The sequence below is a fragment of the Scyliorhinus canicula genome, chromosome 5, assembly GCF_902713615.1.
Source record: "Scyliorhinus canicula chromosome 5, sScyCan1.1, whole genome shotgun sequence".
Classification (NCBI taxonomy): domain Eukaryota; kingdom Metazoa; phylum Chordata; class Chondrichthyes; order Carcharhiniformes; family Scyliorhinidae; genus Scyliorhinus; species Scyliorhinus canicula.
The window spans coordinates 123,112,596-123,137,933 of NC_052150.1; the positions used below are offsets into that span (position 1 = coordinate 123,112,596).

General features: G+C 42.7%; 1 protein-coding gene across 1 annotated transcript in view; it reads right to left on the reverse strand.

Annotated features, from left to right (window-relative positions):
* Positions 1 to 25,338, reverse strand: part of vps50 (VPS50 EARP/GARPII complex subunit) — a 234,499-nt gene that overhangs the window by 45,942 nt on the left and 163,219 nt on the right. Inside the window, exons 21-22 of the mRNA XM_038797578.1 lie at positions 23,020 to 23,141; positions 18,020 to 18,100 (exon numbers count right to left, since the gene is read on the reverse strand). Of these exons, the coding sequence (XP_038653506.1) occupies positions 18,020 to 18,100; positions 23,020 to 23,141 (203 nt within the window). The remainder of the gene's footprint in view (positions 1 to 18,019; positions 18,101 to 23,019; positions 23,142 to 25,338) is intronic.

Below are 25,338 nucleotides of genomic sequence, written 5' to 3' on the forward strand. Positions count from 1 at the left end.
CGAGTGTGGCAACTGCTCAGCCCAAGACCGTAAAGAGTAGAGAGTAGCCCAGTTTATCCTGCAAGCCTGCCTCACATCCATTGACTATTTGCACTTCCCGTTGCATTTGGAAAGCAGACAGCATACTCAAAGACCCCTCCCACCCGGGTTATTCTCTCTACCAACTTCTTCCATCAGGCAGGAGATACAAAAGTCTGAGAACACGTATTAAGAGGTTCAAAACCAGCTCTTTCCCCATTGTTACTAGACTCCTGAATGACCCTCTTTTGGACTGAACTGATCCCTCCACACATCTTCTCTACTGAGTAGTACTACACTCGTATGCTTCAGCCGATGCCTGTGCCTATGTATTTACATTGTGTATTTATATTTGTCCTTGCATGTATGGACAGATCTGTCTGGACTGTGCGCAAAAAAATATTTTTCACCAGTCAAACCCAAACTCACTGCTTTTCTCTCTCGACAATGTTTATATTTCGAGTTGATAATCTTTCACCAGGTGGTTTGGATAACAGGTCATTGACTGGAAATGTTAACTTTCTCCACAGGTAACACGGTAGCATGGTGGTTAGCATAAATGCTTCACAGCTCCAGGGTCCCAGGTTCGATTCCTGGCTGGGTCACTGTCTGTGCGGAGTCTGCACGTCCTCCCCGTGTGTGCGTGGGTTTCCTCCGGGTGCTCCGGTTTCCTCCCACAGTCCAAAGATGTGCGGGTTAGGTGGATTGGCCATGCTAAATTGCCCGTAGTGTCCTTAAAAGTAAGGTTAAGGGGGGGGTTGTTGGGTTACGGGTATAGGGTGGATACGTGGGTTTGAGTAGGGTGATCATGGCTCGGCACAACGTCGAGGGCCGAAGGGCCTGTTCTGTGCTGTTCTATGTTCTAGGTGCTGCCTGGCTTGATCATTTGCAGCATCTTCGGATTTAATTATTGGATTCTGTTGTGGCACGGTGGCACAGTGGTTAGCACTGCTGCCTCATGGTGCCGAGGACCCTGGTTTGAACTCAGCCCCGGGTCACTGTCCGTGTGAAGTTTGCACATTCTCATGTCTGTGTGGGTCTCACCCTCACAACCGAAAGATGTGTGGGATAGGTGGATTGGCCATGCTAAATTGCCCCTTAATTGGAAAAAAATAATTATTTAACTCCTTGAGCATGTTCTGCCATTCTAATAAATATGATGCTCAACTCCATTTAGCTGCCTTCGCTGTTATCCTTTTTGAACAGAAACAATAATCTCAGTCCTGAGAACTTTCTTTTGGGGGGGAGAACTTCAGATTTCCATTAACCTTTGAGTGAGAAAGTGCTTTCTATTTTCACTTCTAAATAGTCTAGCTTTAATTTTAAGATAATGCCCTGAATAATGTACTGATTTTTTTCCTTTAAGAGGAAATAATTTCTTTGTATTGAGCTTGCAGGAGCACTTTATATCAATTGGAACATTCAAAAGCTTTAAACACAATGTAATGCAAACCAAGTTTATGCAACTTGTTCTCAAATTGCAACCTATTCAGTCCTTGTGAATCTACATCCAAGGTCAACATACCTTTAATGAGGTTTGGTGCCCAAAATCGAATGCAGTACACCAGATGGGATCTGACTAAGACTCTGTGCAACAGAAACATCAATTCAGTCTAAAGTCCTTTTACACAAAGACCAAGATTCCATTAGCTACTGCACTTTGATTACATTTTGTACCTGTGCATTAACTTTTCATTATCATGAATCAGTAATCCTCCATGTTGAACACCACTTGGCAGAAGCACCGAGGGTGGCAAGGGCGTAAAATATATTCTGGATGAGGGACTTCAATGTCCAAGACCAAGAATGGCTCGGTAGTAGCACTACAGATCGAGCTGGCCAGGTCCTAAAGGGCATAACTGCTCGACTGGGACTGCAGGAGGTGGTGAAGGAACCAACAAGAGGGAAAAACTCATCCTCACCAAGCTGTCCATGACAGTATCGGTGGAAGTGACCTTGTGGCGCCGAAGACACATCTTCACATTGAGGATACCCTCCATCGCGTTGTGTGGCACTACCATCGTGGCACTAAGACAAATACATTTAGAGTACCCATTTTTTTAAATTAAGGGGCAATTTAGCATGGCCTATCCACCTACCCTGCACATCTTTGGGTTGTGGGGGTGAGACCAACGCAGATACAGGGAGAATTTGTAAACTCCACACGGACAGTGATCCGAGTCCGGGATCAAACCCAGTCCTCAGCGGCATGAGGCAGCAGTGCTAATCACTGCACCACCATGCCACCTTATCACCTTGCTAAATTGGATAGACTTGGAACAGATCTAGCAACTCAAGACTGGGTATCCATGAGGCGCTGTGAGCCATCAGCAGCAGCAGAATTGTACTCAACTGCAATCAGTAAGCTTATGGCCTGGCATATCTCTCACTCTATCACTGCCACCAAGCCAGGGGATCAACCCTGATTCAATGAAGAGTGCAGGAGAGCATGCCAGGAGCAATAAATTTTAGCCTAATTAACGACCCACACATCCCCTAAATGAATTTTTAAAAAGTGTTTCTGATTGCCTGAATCCCTTTGTTCCTCCAAAGCTCCTAGTCTCTCACCATTCAAAAAATATTCTGATTTGTCGTTGTTAGAGTTGATGACCTCACAATTTCCCACATTGAACTCCATGTGTCAGTTTTATGCACTCTTATATATGCACTCAGGATATAGTCTGTCTATATCCCTTTGTAATTTCCTCCATCAACAGAATTACTGTGTCAACTTAATGTCATGTGTAAACTTGCCTCCATCCAATAATATAACTGCTGAAAAACTGGGTCCCAGTACTGATCTCTGAGGAAGACCATTTATTACATCCTGACAATTAGTGAACCATTCCTTTTAGCCATATTCTTTATCCCCTCACTGCCAACCAATGTGCCACTCAGACCGAAGGCTACCTCTAATCAGTGGACTTTTGCGAATAATTTTCAGTTTTGAACATTAACAAATGCCAACTGTCAGTGCATGTCGACAGCACCTACATACACTATTATATCCATCATGCCACTGGGCTCCTCATTAAGTTGTGGAATCTTTCCCTAAATTTGCAAATCAATGCTGATGGCATTGAGCCTTACTGGTATTTGAAACTGCTGGCTGGTGCAGGGAAGCCATTGCGACTTTCTCACCATATGACAAACAGGAAGAGGAGTTGGTGCCAGAACATGCTGACAGAGGAAAGTATTTTCCCTTGTGGAACCAGTAAGAGCAGGAGTATTAGACCACATGAGGAAAGCTCCAGGCTTTCCCTCACCGCTTGGTACAGGCGATCCGTTTCTTTGAAACCAGTCAGTAGTCTCCTTCTGCTCTGTATTATGCTTCTGCCTGCCATTCAGCTACCTTTTTTCCCTATTCCAGGAAGATTATGGTCTGGAGGCATGTAGACATCCAAATGTTAAACTGGCCCAGGCCTCTGCCAGGTTACTACTGTGGATTAAAATCAGGCTTTTAGACTCACCATTACCATCCCATTAAATACAAAGCTGGTAAAGGAGTTAGCAAACAGATAGTTAGCAAACTCTATTGGTTGGCTAAAAACTGCACCTTTAGTATTCAAACAGTGCTGTTGAAGTTTCTCCAGTGAGAATAAAAAGGATAGCATGAAAGACAACTTAAAACAGGTCGAGAAATAAAATAGCTTTTAAACATATTTCTTGAATAAACATTATTTAAATGGATTGCATACCATAATACAATTTTTTTCATTGAATGCAATAATACTGAACAGTCCCTCACTACTCAGAATTGATTTGATGTCCATTCAGTGGAAATCCTACAATTGGGCAGTTCAAATTGCCTGTGGAGCTCGCCAGTCAAAGCCATACACTAATCTCGGATGTTCCGATTTTAACCTGCTCTTTTGAATATGGATGAGCTACATGAATTGAATATGGACCACTACATGAAACTAGCATTTCAGGCTCTATTGATGTCAGAATCCTATAGCCTGCAGGGGGAGGCCATTGTTGTTTTCATCCCAGGCTAACCAAGCATGAGGAGGATTTGGAACCAGAGGCTGAAAAGATCTAAAATATCAGTCTTCTTTCCATGTGGGGCCAGGGGGAACCTCCAGGGCAGTTGTTCCCAACCTTTTCAGTAAAACGGCACACTTTAATCAGACAAACAATTCCACGGCACACCTTTTTTTGATTCGCTCTCTCCATGAATACAGCTGATCTATTCATGGTTTTGAACACTTTGTGGAATTTAATTCAGCATGTGCAATTGTTCTGATCCTATTTACGCCTATTCACTGTGGGTTAAGCCTTTTTTTTATTGGGAACTGGGAGGAAAAAATGTAGAGACAAAATGGTAAATCGGTTTGGAAGCTTTAGAAATTCACAACTGTATAATTTTCATGACATTACTTGGCACACGGCGACAGAATCTCTACTCGGATAAACATGTGAAATTTATCACAAAGCAATACAAGCATTTTTACTGAACCCTCCCAGTTAATGAGGAAGCTCCAAAGAACAAGCTGTACAGTTTGTTTCACGGCAATCAATTAGTAACATTTACTCATGCTGAGTGAACATTTTTCTGTGGACTGCATGCATGTAAAAAGGTATTAAAGCATCTAGATTAGTTAAAAAGGTGGTCAGATGATGAGGAACCTGTTGCTCTGCTATTCACAAAATCTTTCCATTTCAATCACCTTCTCGAGAATTTGGTTTCTTCCGAGAACTTTCTCCGAAGAGGAACAACTTTTCCCTTTAATGGAAAAGGACCTTGATTGAGATATTGATCTTGAAGGGCTTCTTCGAATTGAAGATTTGGGTTTGGACCACATAAGAACGAGGGGCTTGTGGTGATCACAAGTTAACTAGATGCAATACAACTGAGCAAACACTAGAGGGGGCACGGGAGAGCCATATAAATAGACGGGGACAGGAAGTGAGGACACACTTCACAGAGGGCAGAACTTGGAGCAACACAGATACACCCACACCAGCTAGGAACACTGAAGGTAACCTTAGGAAACAGCTCTGAAGAGAGAACGAACTCACAATAAAGCATCTTCTCCACATTTGAGACTACGAGCTTTATTAAGACACGAGTAACAACACATGGTACCCAGGAGTGGCTTCAGACGCTTACTACAGGACAACTCAGTGGCAGATACAGAAAGCTCAAAATGGCATGGAAATCTCCTACTGGACATTTGACTTTGGAAGACATCGCTAATTCGAGGATGTGGCTTGAATACCCAGAACAGCTGGACCTGACTGGCAATGTAAGAAATGTCTGGAAAAGGTTTAAACAAATGTTTGATTTTCATCTCGTAGCTAATGGAATACAAGAAGCCTCAGACAACATTAAAATAGCAATTCTCACCGCAGGGCCTGTAAATAGGAAAGTGTATAATGGATTTAAATACTCAAAAGATGAAGACAGAAACAGCTTACAAACGTTACTAAATAAATTTGAAGAGTACTGTGAGAAATTTGAACAGCAAGACATACTCAGAGTCCAAACTGCACAGAGACTGAGTGATGCAAAACTTAAAAAATCACGAAAAGAACAAGAAATCGCGAATGAAAAGTACAGATCAAAAAGAAGAAATAAAAAGAATTTCTCACAAAGACAAAACGCTGAAACCCTGTCCAAATCGGGAAGAGAAGATTACTTACGAATTTTGGAGGACCGGTCCTGGTGGGAAAGAAAAATCGCTGAAATCCGCGAAAAACGCCAAAAAATGGCGTTGGAGCACATTTTGCAGTCTCCGGTAAGCAAAGAACTACAAATGGCATCTGCGCATGCGCCGGAACCGGAAGCCGCGCATGCGCAGTTTAAAAAAGATCGCGGTGCCGATCGTGATGCGCATGCGCAAGCCGCGCATGCGCAGTCAGAAAAAGTCTTGGTCGCGGATCGTCATGCGCATGCGCAAGCCGCGCATGCGCAATGGACACAGAACCGCACAGGGAAGGAAAGCCGATTTGCGCATGCGCAATTCATTCCTACGCGTGACGTCATGACGTCTGAGCATCCCGACCACGCCCACTTAAAAGGGAAATGCCCGAAAATTGAAAATAAGACACTTAAAGTGGTAAACACAAATTTTCTTGCCTCAGAACACAGAAAAACGCCTGAACTTACACCAACAGTTAAAAACAACTTGCACAACACCCTGAAAAAAGCAGTCTGCACCACCCAAAGTGAAGAGAACAAAAAGAATTCCGAAACAACAAAAGATGATTTGTTTTTCTAAGATTACCTCTCAGACATGGCTGAGACAGTCGGATATGCTTATCACAGCATCAGCGACACGGTCGCAAAGTACAACACGAACCAACTCGTGGTAGAAGAATCCAACCAGGATGATTTGGTTTTCGAAGAATACTACTCAGACATGGCTGAGTTATTCGGATATGCTTATCACAGCATCAGCGACACGGTCGCAAAGTTCAACACGAATCAACTCGTGGTAGAAGAATCCAACCAGGATGATTTGGTTTTCGAAGAATACTACTCAGACACAGCTGAGTCAGTCGGATATGCTTCTCACAGCATCAGCGACACGGTCGCAAAGTTCAACACGAATCAACTCGTGGTAGAAGAAGCCAACGAAGATGAAATGGGTTTCAAAGAATACTACTCAGACATGGAGGAGTTATTTGGACATGCTGATCACAGCATCAGCGACACCGTTGCAAAGCTCAACACGACTCTACTCATGGTAGATGAATCCAACACCATGATGCCATGGCAGCTCGTCGATACATTGGATGACAGCAATACCCTAGACGAAGACGACGCCACACAGAGAGCACAGGAAGACTCCACAGAGCGAGCGATGACAGGCTCCACAGTGCGAGTAATGAAAGACTCCAAAAGGGATGCAAGCAAACACTCCCTGGCGAACACCATGCATGAACAAGACCATGCAGGTAAACCCGCCGTATCTGAGCAACCACAAGCAGACTATGAAAGTCTAACAAGCTCACATGAACAAGAAGAAGACAATGCACCTCTACCCACTGCATGCGAAGACAGTGACAAGGTGATCACACTCGACGTACAGGATCACAGTGAGACTGACAGTTCTCAGCTTGTCTGTACCGAAGCACAAAGCGAAAACAGTAACAAGGTGATCGCACTCGACGTACAGGATCACAGCGAGACTGACAGTTCTCAGCTTGTCTGTACAGAAGCACAGAGTCGGGCCACCCAACAGTCCAGAGAGACGATGCCGAAAGAAAACATGCAGATTTTGACTCCAGAAGAGGAGCACCTGGAGTCCAGAGAGACCAAGCCAAAAGAAACCATGCAGATTCTGACTCCAGAAGAGGAGCACCTGGAGTCCAGAGAGACCAAGCCAAAAGAAACCATGCAGATTTTGACTCCAGAAGAGGAGCACCTGGAGTCCAGTGAGACAACATCAACGGAAATCATGAAGATTTCAACTCCAGAAGCGGAGCACCAAGAGTCCGGAGACACCACGTCAACTGAAATCATGCAGATTTGGACTCCAGAAGAGGAGCGCCAGAAGTCCACAGACATCACGTCAATTGTGATCATGGAGGTTTTGACTCCAGAAGAGGAGCGCCAAGAATCCAGAGACACCGCGTCAAATGAAATCGAGAAGAATTTGACTCCGGAAGAGGAGCACAACAAAAGCAAAGATGAGGAATCCAATTCTCCACAAATGATTGAGGTCACCTGCACCGATGCAACATCAGATCATTCGCACTACTCTCGAGACGAAATGCTCAATGACTCAAATTATCCACTCGGGACACGAATAGAGTATAACAAGAAAAACAAAAGTCAAAAGAAGCACAGCAGAAACGAGAACGACAACAGAAAGAACAAAAGCAACATGAAGCGCGACAAGACAAACACCAAAGTCAGGCACAAAGATAGCGACAACGACAGAAACAGAAACAACAAGAACGGCAACGAAAACAACAAAGTCAGGAACAAAGATAGTGACAACACCAAAGACAGAAACGACAAAAACAGCAACACGAACGGCAACGAAAACAACAAAGTCAGGAACAACGACAGTGCCAACACCAAAGACAGAAACGACAAAAACAGCAACAAATACGGCAACGAAAACAACAAAAACAGGAACGACAGAAACAACAGCAATGAAACAACGACTTGTACACAATGGTACTACTCGGCACATGAAGGACAATGCCACAGCACACTGCAAAACGATGACAAGACTACAAACATGTCATGGGATGACAACGAATCGCACAAACTCATGTCTGCTCCAGAACGAGCAAGCACACCAGCATCCAAGGCGGATGAGACAATAAATCAACACCACAAGCACAGAAAAAAGTCCATGCCAGTCAACATCAGTGAGGTGACCATGCAAACACCTCGGGATGATGCATTGGGTACTTAAAATAACAAGGAACACCAACAACATTCACAGCGGACTTGCAATATCAATATCACCACGTCATCAACAACAAAAAGAAAAAAAAAAGCTCTGAACAAATTCATCAAGTTTGGACTCATAAATGTTTTTATTAAGATTGGACATATAACTACATTGGCTTTGTACAATATGCAATAGCACCATCACCTGTATAGATACGCATATCATAAGTAACTGTTTTCTATAATTTTCTTTAACGATGTACAGCAAATATGTAAAGAGAAAAAGGGGGATGTGGTGATCGTAGATTTACTAGATACAAAACAACTGAGCAAACACCAGAGGGAGAGCTATAAATACACCGGGACAGGATGTACAATTTTCTTTAACGATGTACAGAAAATATGTAAAGAGAAAAAGGGGGATGTGGTGATCACAAGTTAACTAGATGCAATACAACTGAGCAAACACTAGAGGGGGCACGGGAGAGCCATATAAATAGACGGGGACAGGAAGTGAGGACACACTTCACAGAGGGCAGAACTTGGAACAACACAGATACACCCACACCAGCTAGGAACACTGAAGGTAACCTTAGGAAACAGCTCTGAAGAGAGAACGAACTCACAATAAAGCATCTTCTCCACATTTGAGACTACGAGCTTTATTAAGACAAGAGTAACAACACAGGGCTGACTTCTCTTTGAATACGAAGGAGAACAGGAGCGGATTCGGCAATCCCGGCTGTTGCTTCGGGATCTGGTGTAACGATGCTACCTTGATCTGGATCTTGAACGGCCATGAGACCTTCTTAGATGCTAGCCACCCATAACCTTGCCCCTCTGCTGTGTTTACTACAAATCAGGAACATGTTTCCCCTAGGCTGCATACCACAATAAATTGATATGGGAGTATGAAGTTTGCATTCTGTCTGTCTCAACTCAACTGGGCACAAGGTAATCACACAACTCAACCCACGCGCCCCCAAACGAACTTAATTTAATAGTGATTTTAATTGAAAAACTGGAACACAAATATAAACAGAATATGTCGGAAATGACAGTAAGGGTAGCGAGAAGCAGAATTGACATTGCAGTTTGATGGCCTTTCATTGTGTTCTGATGAAGTGCCACCAACCTGAAATGTTAACTCTGTTTCTCAATCTCCACAGATGCTGTCTGAGCTGCTGAGTACTATCTGCATTTTCTGCTTTTATTTCAGATGTCCACTGTCTGCAGTATTGTGCTTTTGGTCCAAAAATAAATCACACTTAATTTTCCTTCCACTGTTAAAATGCCAGAGTGTCCCATGTTATTCATCGTTTTCAGAGTGAGAAAGCTGAAATGCTGCTGGCTTAAATGTACAGGTTAAGGTCCTGTGGATTTGATTATTCAATCTAGTTCTCTTGAACGATTTTTAAAGTGGAGGCTCCAGAAATGCAGCTAAGGGGTTCAGGGCACATCATGAGCTTATTCTAGCTCTGGGTATGTTCTGTAAATGTGATTGAGCAGAACCTGTCTGCTCTGTTATCAGTTGGTATTTTGTATGTGCCAACAAAAGCTCAGGTGAATCATAACCAAAATTAACTGGCACAAAACATGATGTTAAATTGGGCCCTTGGGTCTTTAACCCCCTTAATCATTTTTTTTTCTGATTCTGGCACCTTTAAGATGGCAAATTCTTTCCATAAACATGAGGCACCCACCTCCTGCTTTAACATGTAGGATTGGAACCTTTGAATGGCTCAGGAAGATTTGAAATAAATGTTTTAAAAGGTGTGAGTCATGTGTAATGCACAATGCCAGAAAATGCGAGAACGTAGAGGCGAAAAGAAACCCCATGTTCATTCCAAATAGGCCTTGAATATCTCAAATTCAAGAGTCATACCCAAATCACTAGCTTCTCATTTTTCTTGGTTGCTGCTCATTTCCAGCATCATTTTTTAAAAGCAAAATAAAAATTTGCTCAACAGGAAACGGTAATTTTAAAATTGCCAGCAGCCACTGATATTAAAAATGCCGCATTCACCTCCTCCTCTCTCAATCTTGACATCCATCGCATGCACAGCATCCTTTGCATCTCTCGGGTCTTCAAACTCCAAAAGAGCAAAAAATGGAGTGTTCCGTGCTACTTACAAATAAATAATTATAACTGCCAACTAGCTGACCAAACCCCATTTCTGTCACAAATTTCAGAAGAAACGGAATGATGCAAAATGTCTGATCATTTAGGGAATTTCTTTTCTATTCAGAATAAACCAAAATGTTGACCTAATTCTCAATGTTTTAGAAACTAAGGAACCGACAATAAACTAACTGCATGAGCAGCAAGAAATTTGACTTAACTGTAAACTGAGTGTCTTCATCTTCAATAAGAAAAGCAAATTTAACTAAAACCTTAACAGTTAAACTTATACATGCAGCTCTTAGTCCGTCAGAACTTTAGTCAAGAGAAAATTAAATCTCTGTTAGTATTTGCCTTCTTTGTCCTCAAAATAGATGCAGTGAGCTGGTGTGTTTAGAGACATTGCTGCCAATTTACCTGCAATGAAGTAAGCAATAGGCTCTGCAGTAGATCAGAATGAATCATTTCTTTTTACAACAATGAAGCTTTTCAGAATGGCATACCTTCAGCCAAATTGCGTTAGAAATAATGGGCAAAAAGCTTTCTATTTAAAGACAGGTCTGTACAACTGGAGTACTGACAATTCATACTGCTGTTCCTGCAGTCTATAATTTTCAGACATCAAAATAAAGTTGCAGAACTTCCTCGCCACACATTTCTATCCATACCTCTGTAAGACTGTATATTAGAATTATAAAACAACCACACCACAGAAACATGCCGCTTGGCTGAATATGGTGTTAATCCCCCACATGAGGAGTCCTACTGAGATCTGTCCACTTTGTGCCCAGATTCCTTTGTCCTCATTCTGTTCAACCTCCTATATAATCTATTTTTGAACGTTGACTTGATTTCTGCTTCAATTAGTATATCTAATTGTGTATTCCACATCCTCACAACCACTTTTTCTGAAGTAAAACTTTTATTCTGCTCTTATTCCAAAATCTCTTGCATTTAGTTTTATTTTTGATGTCTCCTTGTTCTAGAAACATTAGTTCTGGAAACGGTCTGTTTCATCCCTCACAACGTAAACACCTTGATAAAATCATCCTTTAATCTCTGATTTTTTAAAAAACACCCAAATTGTTCCAAGTCTTTCTTCATATTTGTACTTTCTCATGCCAGACAGCAACACATTGCATCTGGGTTGTAAACAAAAGATCAGCCATGATCTCACTGAATGGCGGAGCAAGCTCGAGGGGCCATATGGCCTACTCCTGCTCCTAGTTCTTATGTTCTTATTATCACTCCTCCTGTGTGTACAACACTCCAACCATGGTCTTACTAAGTTTCAATGCAGGTGTGGCCATTTCTTTTACCCAAAAAGTTCAACTAGCTTCTCAGCTTCATGCCATAATTGTGTGGTAGACGGAAAGGGAATGTGTCTGGTAATCTCCTTGTGAACGTTCCTCGGTGCTTGTAAATTTGTTTTTAAGACTTCTGGAGCTGTGCTCATGGTATAAATTAACTTAATCTATCAACCGTGCTCCCCCTGACCTGATCATCCTCTCCTGCCCCTGACAACACGCCTTATAGATGGAGCTGGTGATCAAGGACTTTTATTTTTGGTGTCACTGGCTGGGCCAACATTCTTATTACCCATCCCTAATTGCCCTCAAGAAGGTGGTGGTAAGCCACCTCTTTAACCGCTGCAATCCATGTGGTGTAAGTACACCCACAGTTCTGTTGTGGAGTTCCAGGATTGTGACCCAGTGGCAGTCAAGGAACAGTGATATAGTGAGGCAGCACGGTAGCACAGTGCATAGCACTCACTTTTTAAATCCAGATTGATTAATTGAATTTAAATTCCACTGTGGAGGAGTTTGAATCGATGCCCCTCCAAAGCCTGTCCACAATCTAAGAGGCTCAAGTCAAGAATGTGATAGAATACTTCCTTGCGTGGATGAGTGCAGCTCCAACAACACTCCACGACAAAGCAACCCACTTGATTGGTACTCCACCAAACATTCACTCCCTCTACCACCAATGCACAGTGATAGCAGTGTGTACCATGTACACCACACACTACAAGAACTCACCAAGGCTCTTTAGGAAGCACCTTCCAAACCAACTACCGTTATCATGTGGAAGCAAAAGGGTGGTAAACACATGAGAATACCACCATCCAAAGATCCCCTCTAAGCCACTCACCATCCTGACTTCGAAATATATCACTGTTCTTTAAATGGGAACCAAGAAATGGCGAGAAGCTAAATTCGCACTTTGCTTTTGTCCTCACGTGAATAATGTAACGGAAGTTTTGAGAAACATAAGTTTCAGTGAGGAGCTGAAGGAAATTAGTATTAGTAAAGAAATGGTTTTAGAGAAATTAATGGGATCGAAGGTGGATAAATATCCAGGGCCTGATAATCTTTATCCCACAGTACTTAAGGAAATGACCCGAGAAACAGGAGATGCATTGGTGGTCATTTTCCAATATTCTTTGGACTCTGGAATGGTTCCTACAAATTGGAGGGAAGCTAATATAACCCCACTATTCAAAAAGGGAGGTGAGAGAAAACAGGGAACTGTAGGCCAGTGAGCCTAACATCGGTAGTAAGGAAGTTGCTAGAGTCCATTATCAAGGATTTCATAGCACAGCATTTAAAAAGCAGTGGTATAATGTAGCCACCTGGGGTGGCCACGTCCCGATTCCAAAATGGACACTCGCAAAGAGTGCAGGGAAAAACGGACAACACAAGAGAAAACAAGCTGGTGCAAGGTTTCCTGTGTATTAAGATTTGCTGAACCCAGACAGAACTGAAACCAATAGCCATTAACATATTAATGAGCTATCTCCGGGGACAAAAAGAGAAACATCAAAACAATTGAGACCAGGACAGACTCCCCGGCGCCAGTGGAAGCTAAATCAAAGGCAGGACAACGGCTCCATAGGGCCCGCCCAACGATCAGAGAACAACCCCGGTATTGGAGAAAATCAATATGAACGATTGGGACATGGTCCAATTAATTGGGACCAAATCCGGGGTCCGCCCAGAAGGGCGCAAAACCCCTGGGGACTATAAAACAGAGTCCCCAAGTTCAGTTCGCTCTCTTGGAAGAACTCTCACCTTGGCTTTGGTTCTCAGCGACGAAAGGCCCGCCAAGCACCAGGCAAGTAAGTCTAAGGTCAACGCACGTCACGAGATAGACGCTCCTAGCTATTATACCGTACCAGTTCGATGCCAGCAGTATCAGAACCGGACAACGGCCATTGTTCCTCTGACTGAGTGGGCCACTCGAAGCTAAGTATAGGCTTTTAGTAGCAGTTGTAGTTTAGCGAGTAGAGTTTAGGCATGAGTAATAATTGACCGTGTGTGTAAATAAACGTGTATTGATTTCAAACTTACTAACTGGTGTATCGAGTCATTGATCAGTACTTGGCTTTGAACCCTGTGGTGGTATCAGAAAGATACCTGGCAACTCTTGAGCAAAGGTAATTAAAACAGAGCAAATTAAGGGAAAGCATAACGAGCAACAATAATCAGACAAAGTCAGCATGGATTTGCGAAAGGGAAATCATGTTTGACAAGTCTACGAGAATTCTTTGAAGATGTAACTAGTAGAGTTGACCAGGGAGAACCAATGGATTTGTTCTGTTTACACTTTCAGAAGACTCGATCAGGTCTTACATTACAGATTACCATGTAAAGTTAAAGCACATGGGATGTGGGTAGTGTCTTGAGATGGATAGAAAGCTGGTTAGCAGACAGGAAGCAAGAAGCTGGAATAAATGGGTCTTTTTCCGATTGGCAGACAGTGACTAGTGGGGTACCATAGGGATCTGTGCTGGGACCCAACTGTTCACATTATATATTAATGATTTGGATGAGGGAACTAAATTATATTATCTCCAAATTTGTAGATGATACAAAATTGCAGATGATACAAAATTGGGGTGTGAGCTGTGAGAAGGATGCAGAGATGCAACAGTGGGATTGGACAGGCCGAGTGAGTGGGCATATGCATGGCAGATGCAGTATAATGCGGATAAATGTGAGGTTGTTCTCTTTGGTAGAAAAATAGGAAGGCAGATTATTATTTGAATGGATGTAAATTGAGAGAGGTGGATACTTAGTAAGACCTTGGTGTCCTCATGCATCAGTCGCTGAAAGTAAGCGCACAGGTACAGCAGGCAGTAAAGAAGGCAAATGGTAAGTTGGCCTTCATAGCAAGAGGATGTGAGTATAGGAATAGGGATGCTGTACTGTAATTGTACAGGACACTGGTGAGGCCACATCTGGGGAACAGTGTGCAGTTTTGGTGCCCTTATCGGAGGAAGGATGTTTTTGCTATGGAGGAAAAGTTTACCAGGCTGATTCCTGGGATGGCGGGGCGGCCATATGAGGAGAGACTAAGTCGGTTAGGATTATATTAATTGGAATTTAGACAAGTGAGAGGGGATCGCATAGAAACTTATAAAATTCTAATAGGATTAGAGAGTGTAGATTAAGAAAGGATGTTCCTGATGGTGGAAGAATTCACAACTATGGATCATAGATTGAGGATAAGGGATAAACCTTTTAGGAATGATATGAGGAAAAATATCTTCACCCATGAAAGTTGCATGAACAAAGAACAAAGAAAAGTACAATACAGGAAGAGGCCCTTCGGACCTCCATGCTGCCCGTCTGAACTAAAATCTTCTGCACTTCCGAGGTCCGTATCCCTCTATTCCCATCCTATTCATGTATTTGTCAAGATGCCCCTTAAACGTCACTATCGTCCCTGCTTCCACCATCTCCTCCGGCAGCGAGTTCCAGGCCCCACTACCCTCTATGTAAATAACTTGCCTCGTATCTCTCCTCTAAAACCTTAAATCTATGCCCCCTAGTAATTGACCCCTCTACCCTGGGAAAAAGTCTTTGGAATTCGTGCTCACAGAAAGTAGTTGTTGTCAAAATGTTGTGTAAGTTCAAGAAATAAATAGATATAGCTCTTGGGCTAAAGGGATCGAAGGATATGGGGAGGGGGAGGCGGGATCAGAGTATTGAACTTGATGATCAACCATGATCATAATGAATGGTGAAGCAGGCTCGAAGGGCCGAATGGCGGAGCAGGCACGAAGGGCCGAATGGCCTCCTCCTGCTTCTATTTTCTAACCGTTAGTGGAAAGCACCACTCATGTGACCACTTGATAGTAGCAGCTGTACCGGTTGCTCTAATTGTTTAGATACTTTACCTTTCTAGGATCATTTGAAGAAAAGTGAGCACTTTTCAGGTCTGAAAGTGGTAACCTTGGGTCCATTTCCATGCACGATACACAATGAGCAATGACCATAACTCACAGGATTGCTTATAAACTCTATTTTGGCATCAAGCTTACACAATGAGCAAACTGGATTTTATTCATGTTCTGTTGCAGACTGGCAAGGGTTGCTTCATTATCAGGAATTGTGAAACATTTACAGTATGTCACAACACTGTATTGCATGCATAATGGAATATTAATTGTTAGTTTCAGCAGCTGGTGTAATAGCTTGGATTGTTTTAAAAAGGAAAGAAACAGCTGGAGGGGCAAAGGCACCAAGTTAAAATGGCTGCAGAAGTCACAGGACTTGAAAAGTGGCCAAATGTCTAGCAGCCTCTGAAAGTGAATTTCCAAGGGACATGTCCAGACAGTTTACTGTTGGATTTCACACTTGACACTGTTTGACACTGGTTAAACTCGCTACAAAGCACAAGGACAATAGGCCACCAGACCTCCTGGCTCCAGAAACTACCAGGAACAAAACTCACTATGCAAGGAGGATGCCAAGGACCCTCTATTTGTTTCAATAGCATCTTGCTGGCTTTGATAATGGGAGATCAAAGTTCCTTCATTAATATATACGGCCTCTACTGTATGTAAATAGCTACTGTCACATGATTGAAATCCCATTTGTGAAAAGGTATGAAAGGTTTGTCTCTTTGTTACAGTAGAGGAGTTTACCGATGGCCCAGATAACATTCAGAAGATGACTGCAGAATGTATCATCTCCCTTGCCCTACTATTCTCAAGTCCGGGATCTTATCTCGGTTACATTTAGAATATTTCACAGAGATAGAAAATTTTAATCAAAAGAAACCTCAAGGGTCATAACACCCAATTTGGCAAAAAAACAGATTACAGTTTAAAAGGGACTGACTCTAGAAAAACAACCAGCTTATATTGGTCGCTACACTCCTGGAATTTCAATGCAACCTAAGGAACGGCAGAACATTTTTTTTCTTCTGGACTTTAATCTTATCAATTATCATGAATTAATACTTAATCCAGAAAACAGTACAGTGCTCTCATGTTGACAGCCATATCTCAGGTGGCTGTACTCATCTCCGAGCCAGAAGATTACAGTTTCCAGTCCCAGTCCAGGGGTCTCAGCATAATATCTAGGCTGGCACCAGTATCTTACTGAACGAGTGCTGCATTGTTGGAGGTGTTGTCCTTTTGATGAACCAGTAAAAGAGGCCCTCTGAAGTGGTGATAAAGTATCCCATGGAACTACGTTGAATGAGAGAAAGAAGTTCTCCGTTGTGCCCTGGCCAATATTCATCTTTCAACATTATATATTTTTAAAAAATCACACTGCCAGGTTATCAGATTGTGTGCCAGCCATGTCTAAGCTGGTAGCACTCGTGTCTCTGGTTCACAGGTTTCTGGCTTCAAGTCACTTTCCAGGGTTTTGGCACAGGAATTAAGGCCAGCACTCCAGTGCAGTGCGAAGGAGTGCTGCACTGCCAGAGGTGCTGTCTTTCAGATGAGGTGTTAAATCAAGGCCCAGTCTGCCTGTTCTGGTGGACGGAAAAGACTTCATGGCACGATTCTGAGGAGTAATAGGGGAGTTATCCCCAGTGTCCTGGCCAATATTTATTCCTCAATCAATATTACAAAAACAGATTATCTGGTCATTATTATATTGTGGTTCATGAAGGATTACTGTTGGCAAATTGTCTGTCACGTTCCCTGAACTACAACAGTGTATATACTTCAAAAGTACTTCATTTACTGTCAAGCACTATATAAAAAGGAAAGCCTTTCTTTTTTTTCCCTGTTAGTATCACCTGTTAGTCCACAAATTCATTTTCATATTTCAATAGTCCCGATCCTTGAAAAATACTCATTCGCTTGAAGCATTTTGGCATGTTCTGAGGTTACAAAAGGCACGATAAAAATGTAAGTCTCTCTTCTTTGCCTTTCATCGTCTGGGATTTAAAATTATTCGGTATTGTCTGTCTGTCTGTGAGCATTCTGTTAAGTAGAAAGAAGAATACCTGCTGGAAATCTAAAATTCATTTCTCTGTTAGACTTAGACTGGAAGGTTGAGAATATGATTTTCATTTAAGTATCGCATTCAAGTTATTTTTTTTTTAAATGAAAGGATTTGCACTTTTCAGCTGATTGCATATGGTCCAAGAGTTACTCTGCCACAGAGCTATTGTTTGACTGCAATCTAAATTCTAGATAGAAATTTCAGCAAATTTTGGAGTTTCTTCCTGTAGCAGGTAGTTCAGGTAAAACAAGAATTCAGAGACAGCTTCCTTACCAGGTCAATAAGGCTCTCTTGTATCCTATTCAATGTGGTTCGCAGTCTGCTGCTGATAAGTCCCAGTCCTGTAGATTCGTACTGAAAGAAAATAACACTAGTCAATGACCTAACGTAGACCATACACAAGTTGCCTTGTCCAAGCATTTGCCAGACAAAACCTACTAATTCAAAAGTCAAAATTTGAAGAACAGCCAAAATGTTATTGCAGTGAATATTCCTTTGTGTACTTCAATTATTTAATTTTTGAAAATATCAGAAATTAACCGATAGAAATTGAAACTGCATTCCACAAATCGGGAAAGCAACAATTGCAGCAAACCCAAGCGCAATCAAGTACGTTACAGGACTCAGCATCCATCCCACTGGGTGAGTTGCTTCAACCCCATAACAACTGCCTGGTTTATGAATGCTGTCATCAGAATCAAATAATTAAGTAATAAACATATATAAAATCTTACAAAATTTCAAGTGATTCAAAAATAATCTGCACCAACCATTGAGTTCTAAAAACACGACTTTGTCCTAACTATAGTCACAGGACTAGCCCATAGTTGGCCATATGAATGTCCATCTGTCAGTGTAGCCCTCTAAAATGGACACCAGTCTACAAAATGGAGAACTGCTAAGACTGCAGGGAAAAACAGCCATAGTAAGGACAAACAGCTTGCAGAAGCTTTCAACAGTGAGACACTTGTAAAAACCGGTTTTCAAGGCAGGTGCAGAGTTTCAGCCAAAGGTGTAAATGGGAAACCAATCTGCATAGTAATGAGGTGATCCCGGCCCAGGCCTAGATACAATAGAAACATTTTAAGTATCGATGGATACTTTTCAATAGCCACCCAGACAGAATGGCGCCAGAGAACCCAGGTCAATGACCCCTAGGAACCGCCTCCGCCATCGAGGAACGACTCCAGGATAGGAGAATTCGAATGATATCGATTGGGAATGACCCAATCGATACCTAGCAGGTGAAAGAGCCCGCCCCAAGGGGCACGGACCTCTAGGACCTATAAAAAGGTCAAGCACATGATTCGGTCTGTAGCTTCCAGACTCCGGCCCAGATCTGTTGCCTCCGACCCAGATCTGTAGCATCCTGACTTTCATCACTGGCCGTTGAGCATCAGCCATCTTTCAGTAAGTGCCAAAACAACGATCGCTACGTGACCCAGGCATTGCTTATACTCTTACCGACTATTAGTGAACAGAAGGTGCAGTCCAGAAAGGAACAAAGGCCTTGTCCCCTGACCTTGCTGGTTCCTACTTAGATAAGTATTTAGTCGTTTAATAGTAGAAATAAGTATTAGTCTTTTAGCGTGTGCATGAGTATTTATTATATCTGTTATAACAAACACTAATTGTTTAGACTTACTGATCGGTGTTAAGACTTATTGCTTTGAACTTGACCTTAATAACTTGTGACGGTGTCTGTTACGGCACCTGGCGACTCCTGAGCATAGATACAGATACAGAGCCAAACCAGTGTTAAGCACATGTCCTTTAAATGGAGGCGTGTTAATCACACCAACAGAAGAACGAGCAACATCAGATTGCTACTTTGAGAAAAAAATGAGAACACAAAAATATAATAGGTTTCCTGTGTCACAAACCAGAAAGCAACAGCTGGAACACTACAGAATTTACTTGCAAAGCCCCCCCGACATAAATAGTAATTGGATCTGCAAGCAAGGACGGCCATTGTGAATAATTCAAATCAAGGATGCTCAAAAACCCAGAATTGGAGCAGATTGGCTATCTCAGAGCATTGTAGGGCCACAGGAATAAGAGAGATGGAGGGGGGGCATGGCCTTGGAGGATATGAGAAGAAGGATGAAAGTCTTAAAATCAAGGTGTTGATTAACCAATGTTGATTAATGAAGGTGATGGATAAACAGAGCTTTGTGCGAATTAGAACATGAGCAGTAGAGTTTGCGGAGGATAGAACATGGGAGGCCTGCCAGGAGTGTGCTTGAATAGTCAAGTCATAGGGTAGCAAAAGAATGGAGGAGTGTTTCAGAAGCAATGAGTTGAGGCAGGTATAGAGGACTGTGGTGTAGGTGGAAATAAGTGGTTTCAATGATGGTGCAACATATGGTCAGAAGCTCAAATGTTAAGATCCCGAGGTTCCAAACAGCGAGATCCCGAGGTTCCAAACAGCGAGATCCCGAGGTTCCAAACAGCGAGATCCCGAGGTTCCAAACAGCGAGATCCCGAGGTTCCAAACAGCGAGATCCCGAGGTTCCAAACAGCGAGATCCCGAGGTTCCAAACAGCGAGATCCCGAGGTTACAAACAGCGAGATCCCGAGGTTACAAACAGCGAGATCCCGAGGTTCCAAACAGCGACATCCCGAGGTTACAAACAGCGAGATCCCGAGGTTACAAACAGCGAGATCCCGAGGTTACAAACAGCGACATCCCGAGGGTACAAACAGCGAGATCCCGAGGGTACAAACAGCGAGATCCCGAGGGTACAAACAGCGAGATCCCGAGGGTACAAACAGCGAGATCCCGAGGGTACAAACAGCGACATCCCGAGGGTACAAACAGCGACATCCCGAGGGTACAAACAGCGACATCCCGAGGGTACAAACAGCGACATCCCGAGGGTACAAACAGCGACATCCCGAGGGTACAAACAGCGAGATCCCGAGGGTACAAACAGCGAGATCCCGAGGGTACAAACAGCGAGATCCCGAGGGTACAAACAGCGAGATCCCGAGGGTACAAACAGCGAGATCCCGAGGTTACAAACAGCGAGATCCCGAGGTTACAAACAGCGAGATCCCGAGGTTACAAACAGCGAGATCCCGAGGTTACAAACAGCGAGATCCCGAGGTTACAAACAGCGAGATCCCGAGGTTACAAACAGCGAGATCCCGAGGTTACAAACAGCGACATCCCGAGGTTCCAAACAGCGAGATCCCGAGGTTACAAATACTGAGATCCCGAGGTTACAAACAGTGAAATCCCGAGGTTACAAACAGCGAGATCCCGATGTTACAAACAGTCTGCTCAGTCTCAGTCTGAGTTGCACAGGAGAAGGGTGGCGTTAGTTGCTAGGGAACAGAGTTGTGGTGGGAGTTTTCAAATATTTTGTTGGGAGAAATTTCTACTCATCGAGTACTGGATGTTAAACAAGCAGTCTAGGAACATAGGAGCAGGAGTAGACCATTTGGCCTGTCAAATCTGCCCCGTTATTCAATTAGATCAATCGCCTACCCCAATGCTATTTTTCCATGCTATTCCCACATCCCTTGATGTCATTGTTATCAGTTTCTGTCTTGAATATGCTCAATGATTCAGCTTCCACAGCCCTCTTGAGGTAGAGGATTCCACAGATTACCACAATTTGAGTGAAGAAATTCCTCATCTCAGTATTAAATGGTTTGTCCATTATTCTGAGACTGTGGCCTCTGGTGCTAGACTCAGCAGGCAGGGGAAACATCCTATCTACATCTACGTTTAGAAATAATTTAGTACATTTCAATGAGATCACCTCTCATTCTTCGAAACTCGACACAATACTGACTCAGTTGCCTTAATCTTTTCTCAAAAGACAATCCCACCATCCCAGGTGATCCTCTGTTGCACTTACTCTATGGCAAGCATATCTAGCCTAAGGAAATCAAACTAAAGCTAATTTGCATACATAATTCTGCATTCCATCAGTCTTCTTTATTGATAGACATTGCATGAGTGATTTTTCAATCTGTTGGGAATTTCCAGAATCTAGGGAGTTTTGGAAGATCACAACCAATGCACATGGATCACAATTAACTCTGCAGCTACTTCTTTTGAGGCACTAGGATGAAACCTATTAGGTCCAAGGGACTTGCCAATCTTTAGTCCCAATAGTTTCCCCACTACCTTTCCCCAGGTGAAGGAAATTGTTTTAAGTTCCTCCCTCCTGTTTCCCTCTTAATTTTCCTGGAATCATTGTGTCTCTTCGACAGTGAAGATAGATACAAAATGCCTGTTCAATGCTTTTGCCATTTCCTCGATTCCCATTATTAATTCTCAACGCTCACCCTCTTGGGTACCAATGCTCACTTTAGTTACTCTTTTCCTTTTAAATACTTGTAAAAACTCCAACAATTTCTTTTTGTAATACTAGCTAGCTCTCTTTATAATTTCTCCCTCCTTGCTTCTTTGAAGTCATTCTTTAAGACTATAAAACATAGGAGCATAATTAGGCCACTCGGCCCATCGAGTCTGCTCCATCATTCAATCATGGCTGATATTTTTCTCATCCCCATTCTCCTGTCTTCTCCCCATAACCCCTGATCGCCATATTGATCAAAAACCTATCTATCTCTGTCTTAAAGTGGTTAGCACTGCTGCCTCACAGCGCCAGGGACCCAGGTTCAATTCCAGCCTCGGGTGACTGTCTGTGTGGAGTTTGCACTTTCTTCCTATGTCTGCGTGGGTTTCCTCTGGGTGCTCCGGTTTCCTCCTGCAGCCGAAAGATGTGCAGGTTAGGTGGATTGGCCGTGATAAATTGTCCCTTAGCGTCCAAAAGGTGAGGTGGGGTTAATAGGACGGTGGTGTGGGCCCGAGTAGGGTGCTTTTTCGAAAGGTTGGTATTGACTCGATGGGCCGAATGGCCTCATTGTGCACTGTAGGGATTCTATGACTTCCATGGCGGTTGCAGGGGAACTGCCCATCGGGAGTTGACACTTCAAATATTCTGCCAAAATCCTTGCATTGTGATTACCAAGGGAGCCCACAGCACATTTTCCTTAATACAACCATCAGAAACTGAAAAGTCTGGGGTATGTTTCTCTGTCCATAGATGATGTCTGACCTGCTGAGAATTTCCAGCATTTTTTGTTTGAAATTTCAGATTTCCAGCAACCACAGTACTTTGCTTTTTCTTTGTAATGCTCCTATAATATGCTTTGGTATGTTTTATGTTAAATACATTAAACAAATATAAGTATCTGTTGTTGTATTAGGATCTACTATAAATATCTGAATTATTATTGACTTCAAAACTTACCATGTCCTCCCGTCCAAAAAATGTATATACAGCATACAGGTAATAATCAAATAGTTGTGACATACAGTGGATAACATCAAAAGCAATTGGTTTCAGGATATTCATCATTTGCATGTATTTTCCTGGAGACAAAATGAAAAGGAAATTATATAAATAAAAACAATAAGGTTGAAAAATAAACTTTTTTCCTCAATTGTTTCTCCCACATTCACACAATATTCATTTAATAGTAAGATGTCCATGAGAAACAAAAATGATTTGCTAGATTGGTACCAGGAATGAGGGATTACTGTCATATGAACAGTCTGGAGAAATGGGGATGCTTTCCCAAACTCTAAGAAGGTTAAGGGGAGATTTGGTTTTTAAAATCATAAAGGGTTTGAATATCTAAATAAAGAGAATCTGTTGCCAGTAACCGAGAAGGCTAAGAATCAGAGGATGCAGGTTTAAGATCGTTGGCAAAAGAACCAGAGGTGACATGAGACAAAGGATTTCTTTTCACCTAATGAATGCTCATTGTGGCAATCTTCCACCTCAGCAGACAATGGTTTCCACGGGAGTGATCATAGAATTTACAGTGTAGGAGGCCATTCGGCCCATTGAGTCTGCACTGGCCCTTGGAAAGAGTACCCTACTTAAGCCCACACCTTCACCCTATCCTCGTAACCCAGTAACACCACCTAACCTTCTTGGACACTAAGGGCAATTTATCATGGCCAATCCACCTAACCTGCACATCTTTGGACTCAGTGTTAAAGCATCATCTGGTATGGCTGAGGAACCGCATATGGCATTGCAGTCTATGCCTCAATTGCTGCTTAGGAAGACAGTGATCGGAGAAGGTACATGCCTTCGCTGGCCTCTTGACTCTGGGCCCTCTTCTTAGCAGCTGACTTTATCATTCCTCCTCGATTCTTCCAACCAGCCAGCCTCCAGAGGTCACAATGTCAGCGATTATCTCCAGTCGTCTACCAGCTTTGCAGATGTCTTTGTAGTCGAGATATGGATGGCCAGCTAGTTGTGACCCAATGGTCAGTTCACTGTGCAGAAGGTCTTTGCATATACGGCTGTCATCAATCCGATGAATGCTGCTGAGCTAGTGCCGATGTTGTCTTAGCAATGAGTGTATGTTGATGGAATTCGCACATTCCAGACCTCTGCCGGTTAAGGAGAGACTTTCCCCTCTGCCCACCACCATTCCACATAAAAAACCCCGTTAGGCTGAGTGTTTGGTGTGGACCTCTCCCGCTGCTGGTTAAATTCCAGTGGTAGGATAAGGTCCTTAAATTGGAATTAATTGTCCATTTACAAACATACCAATTAGGAACAGGATTAGACCACATGGTACCTCAAGACCTCGGGCTGAAGTCCATCCAGACCAGGGGATACGTTAGCCCATAGACCCAACAAATTGCTCAATACCACCCCCCTAGTGATTATAATTTCCCCAAGTTCCTCCCTCACTTCCATTTCCTGATTTACAGCTATTTCTGGCATGTTACTCAAGTCTTGTGGAGCGAAGACAGATGCAAAATACCGGTTTAATTAATCCGCCATATCCCTACTTTCCATTACCAATTCCTCAGATTCACTTTCAATTGGACCAAATCTCACTTTGTTAACTCTTTTCTTATTTAAATACCTATATAAACTCTTACTATACGCCTTTATATAAAAGCAAATTACTGCAGATGCTGGAATCTGTGAAAGAGAAAATGCTGGAAAATCTCAGCAGGTCTGGCAGCATCTGGCAGCTTTGACAAAGAGTCATTGGACTCAAAACGTTAGCTCTTTTCTCTCCCTACAGATGCTGTCAGACCTGCTGAGATTTTCCAGCATTTTCTCTTAGACATCTTTATATTACTGGCTAGCTTCTCTCATAGGCTAGTTTCCCCCTCCTTATCAATCTTTTTGTAATTCGTTATATTCTTCCCAGTCTTCTGACCTGCCACTTGCTTTTGCACAAATGTATGCTTTTCTTTAACTTAATACTGGCTGTAACTGTTTTAGTTAACGACAGATGATGGCCCCTCCTCTTGGAATTTTTCTTCTGATTGGAATATGCCTATTCTGTTCATTCTGAAATGTTGCTTTAAATATGTGCCACGGATCCCCTGTTGATCTATCCCTGAAGCATATTTGCGAATTCACATAGCTTGCTTTCATCCCATCATAATTGCCCTCAGTTAAGTTTAAAATACTGGTCTTGCATGGCAGTCTTCTCTCCCCCAAACTGAATTATTATGATCGCTGCTACCTAGGAGTGCCTTCACCATGGAGTTATCAATTAACCCCACCTCATTGCATAGCCAGGTCTCA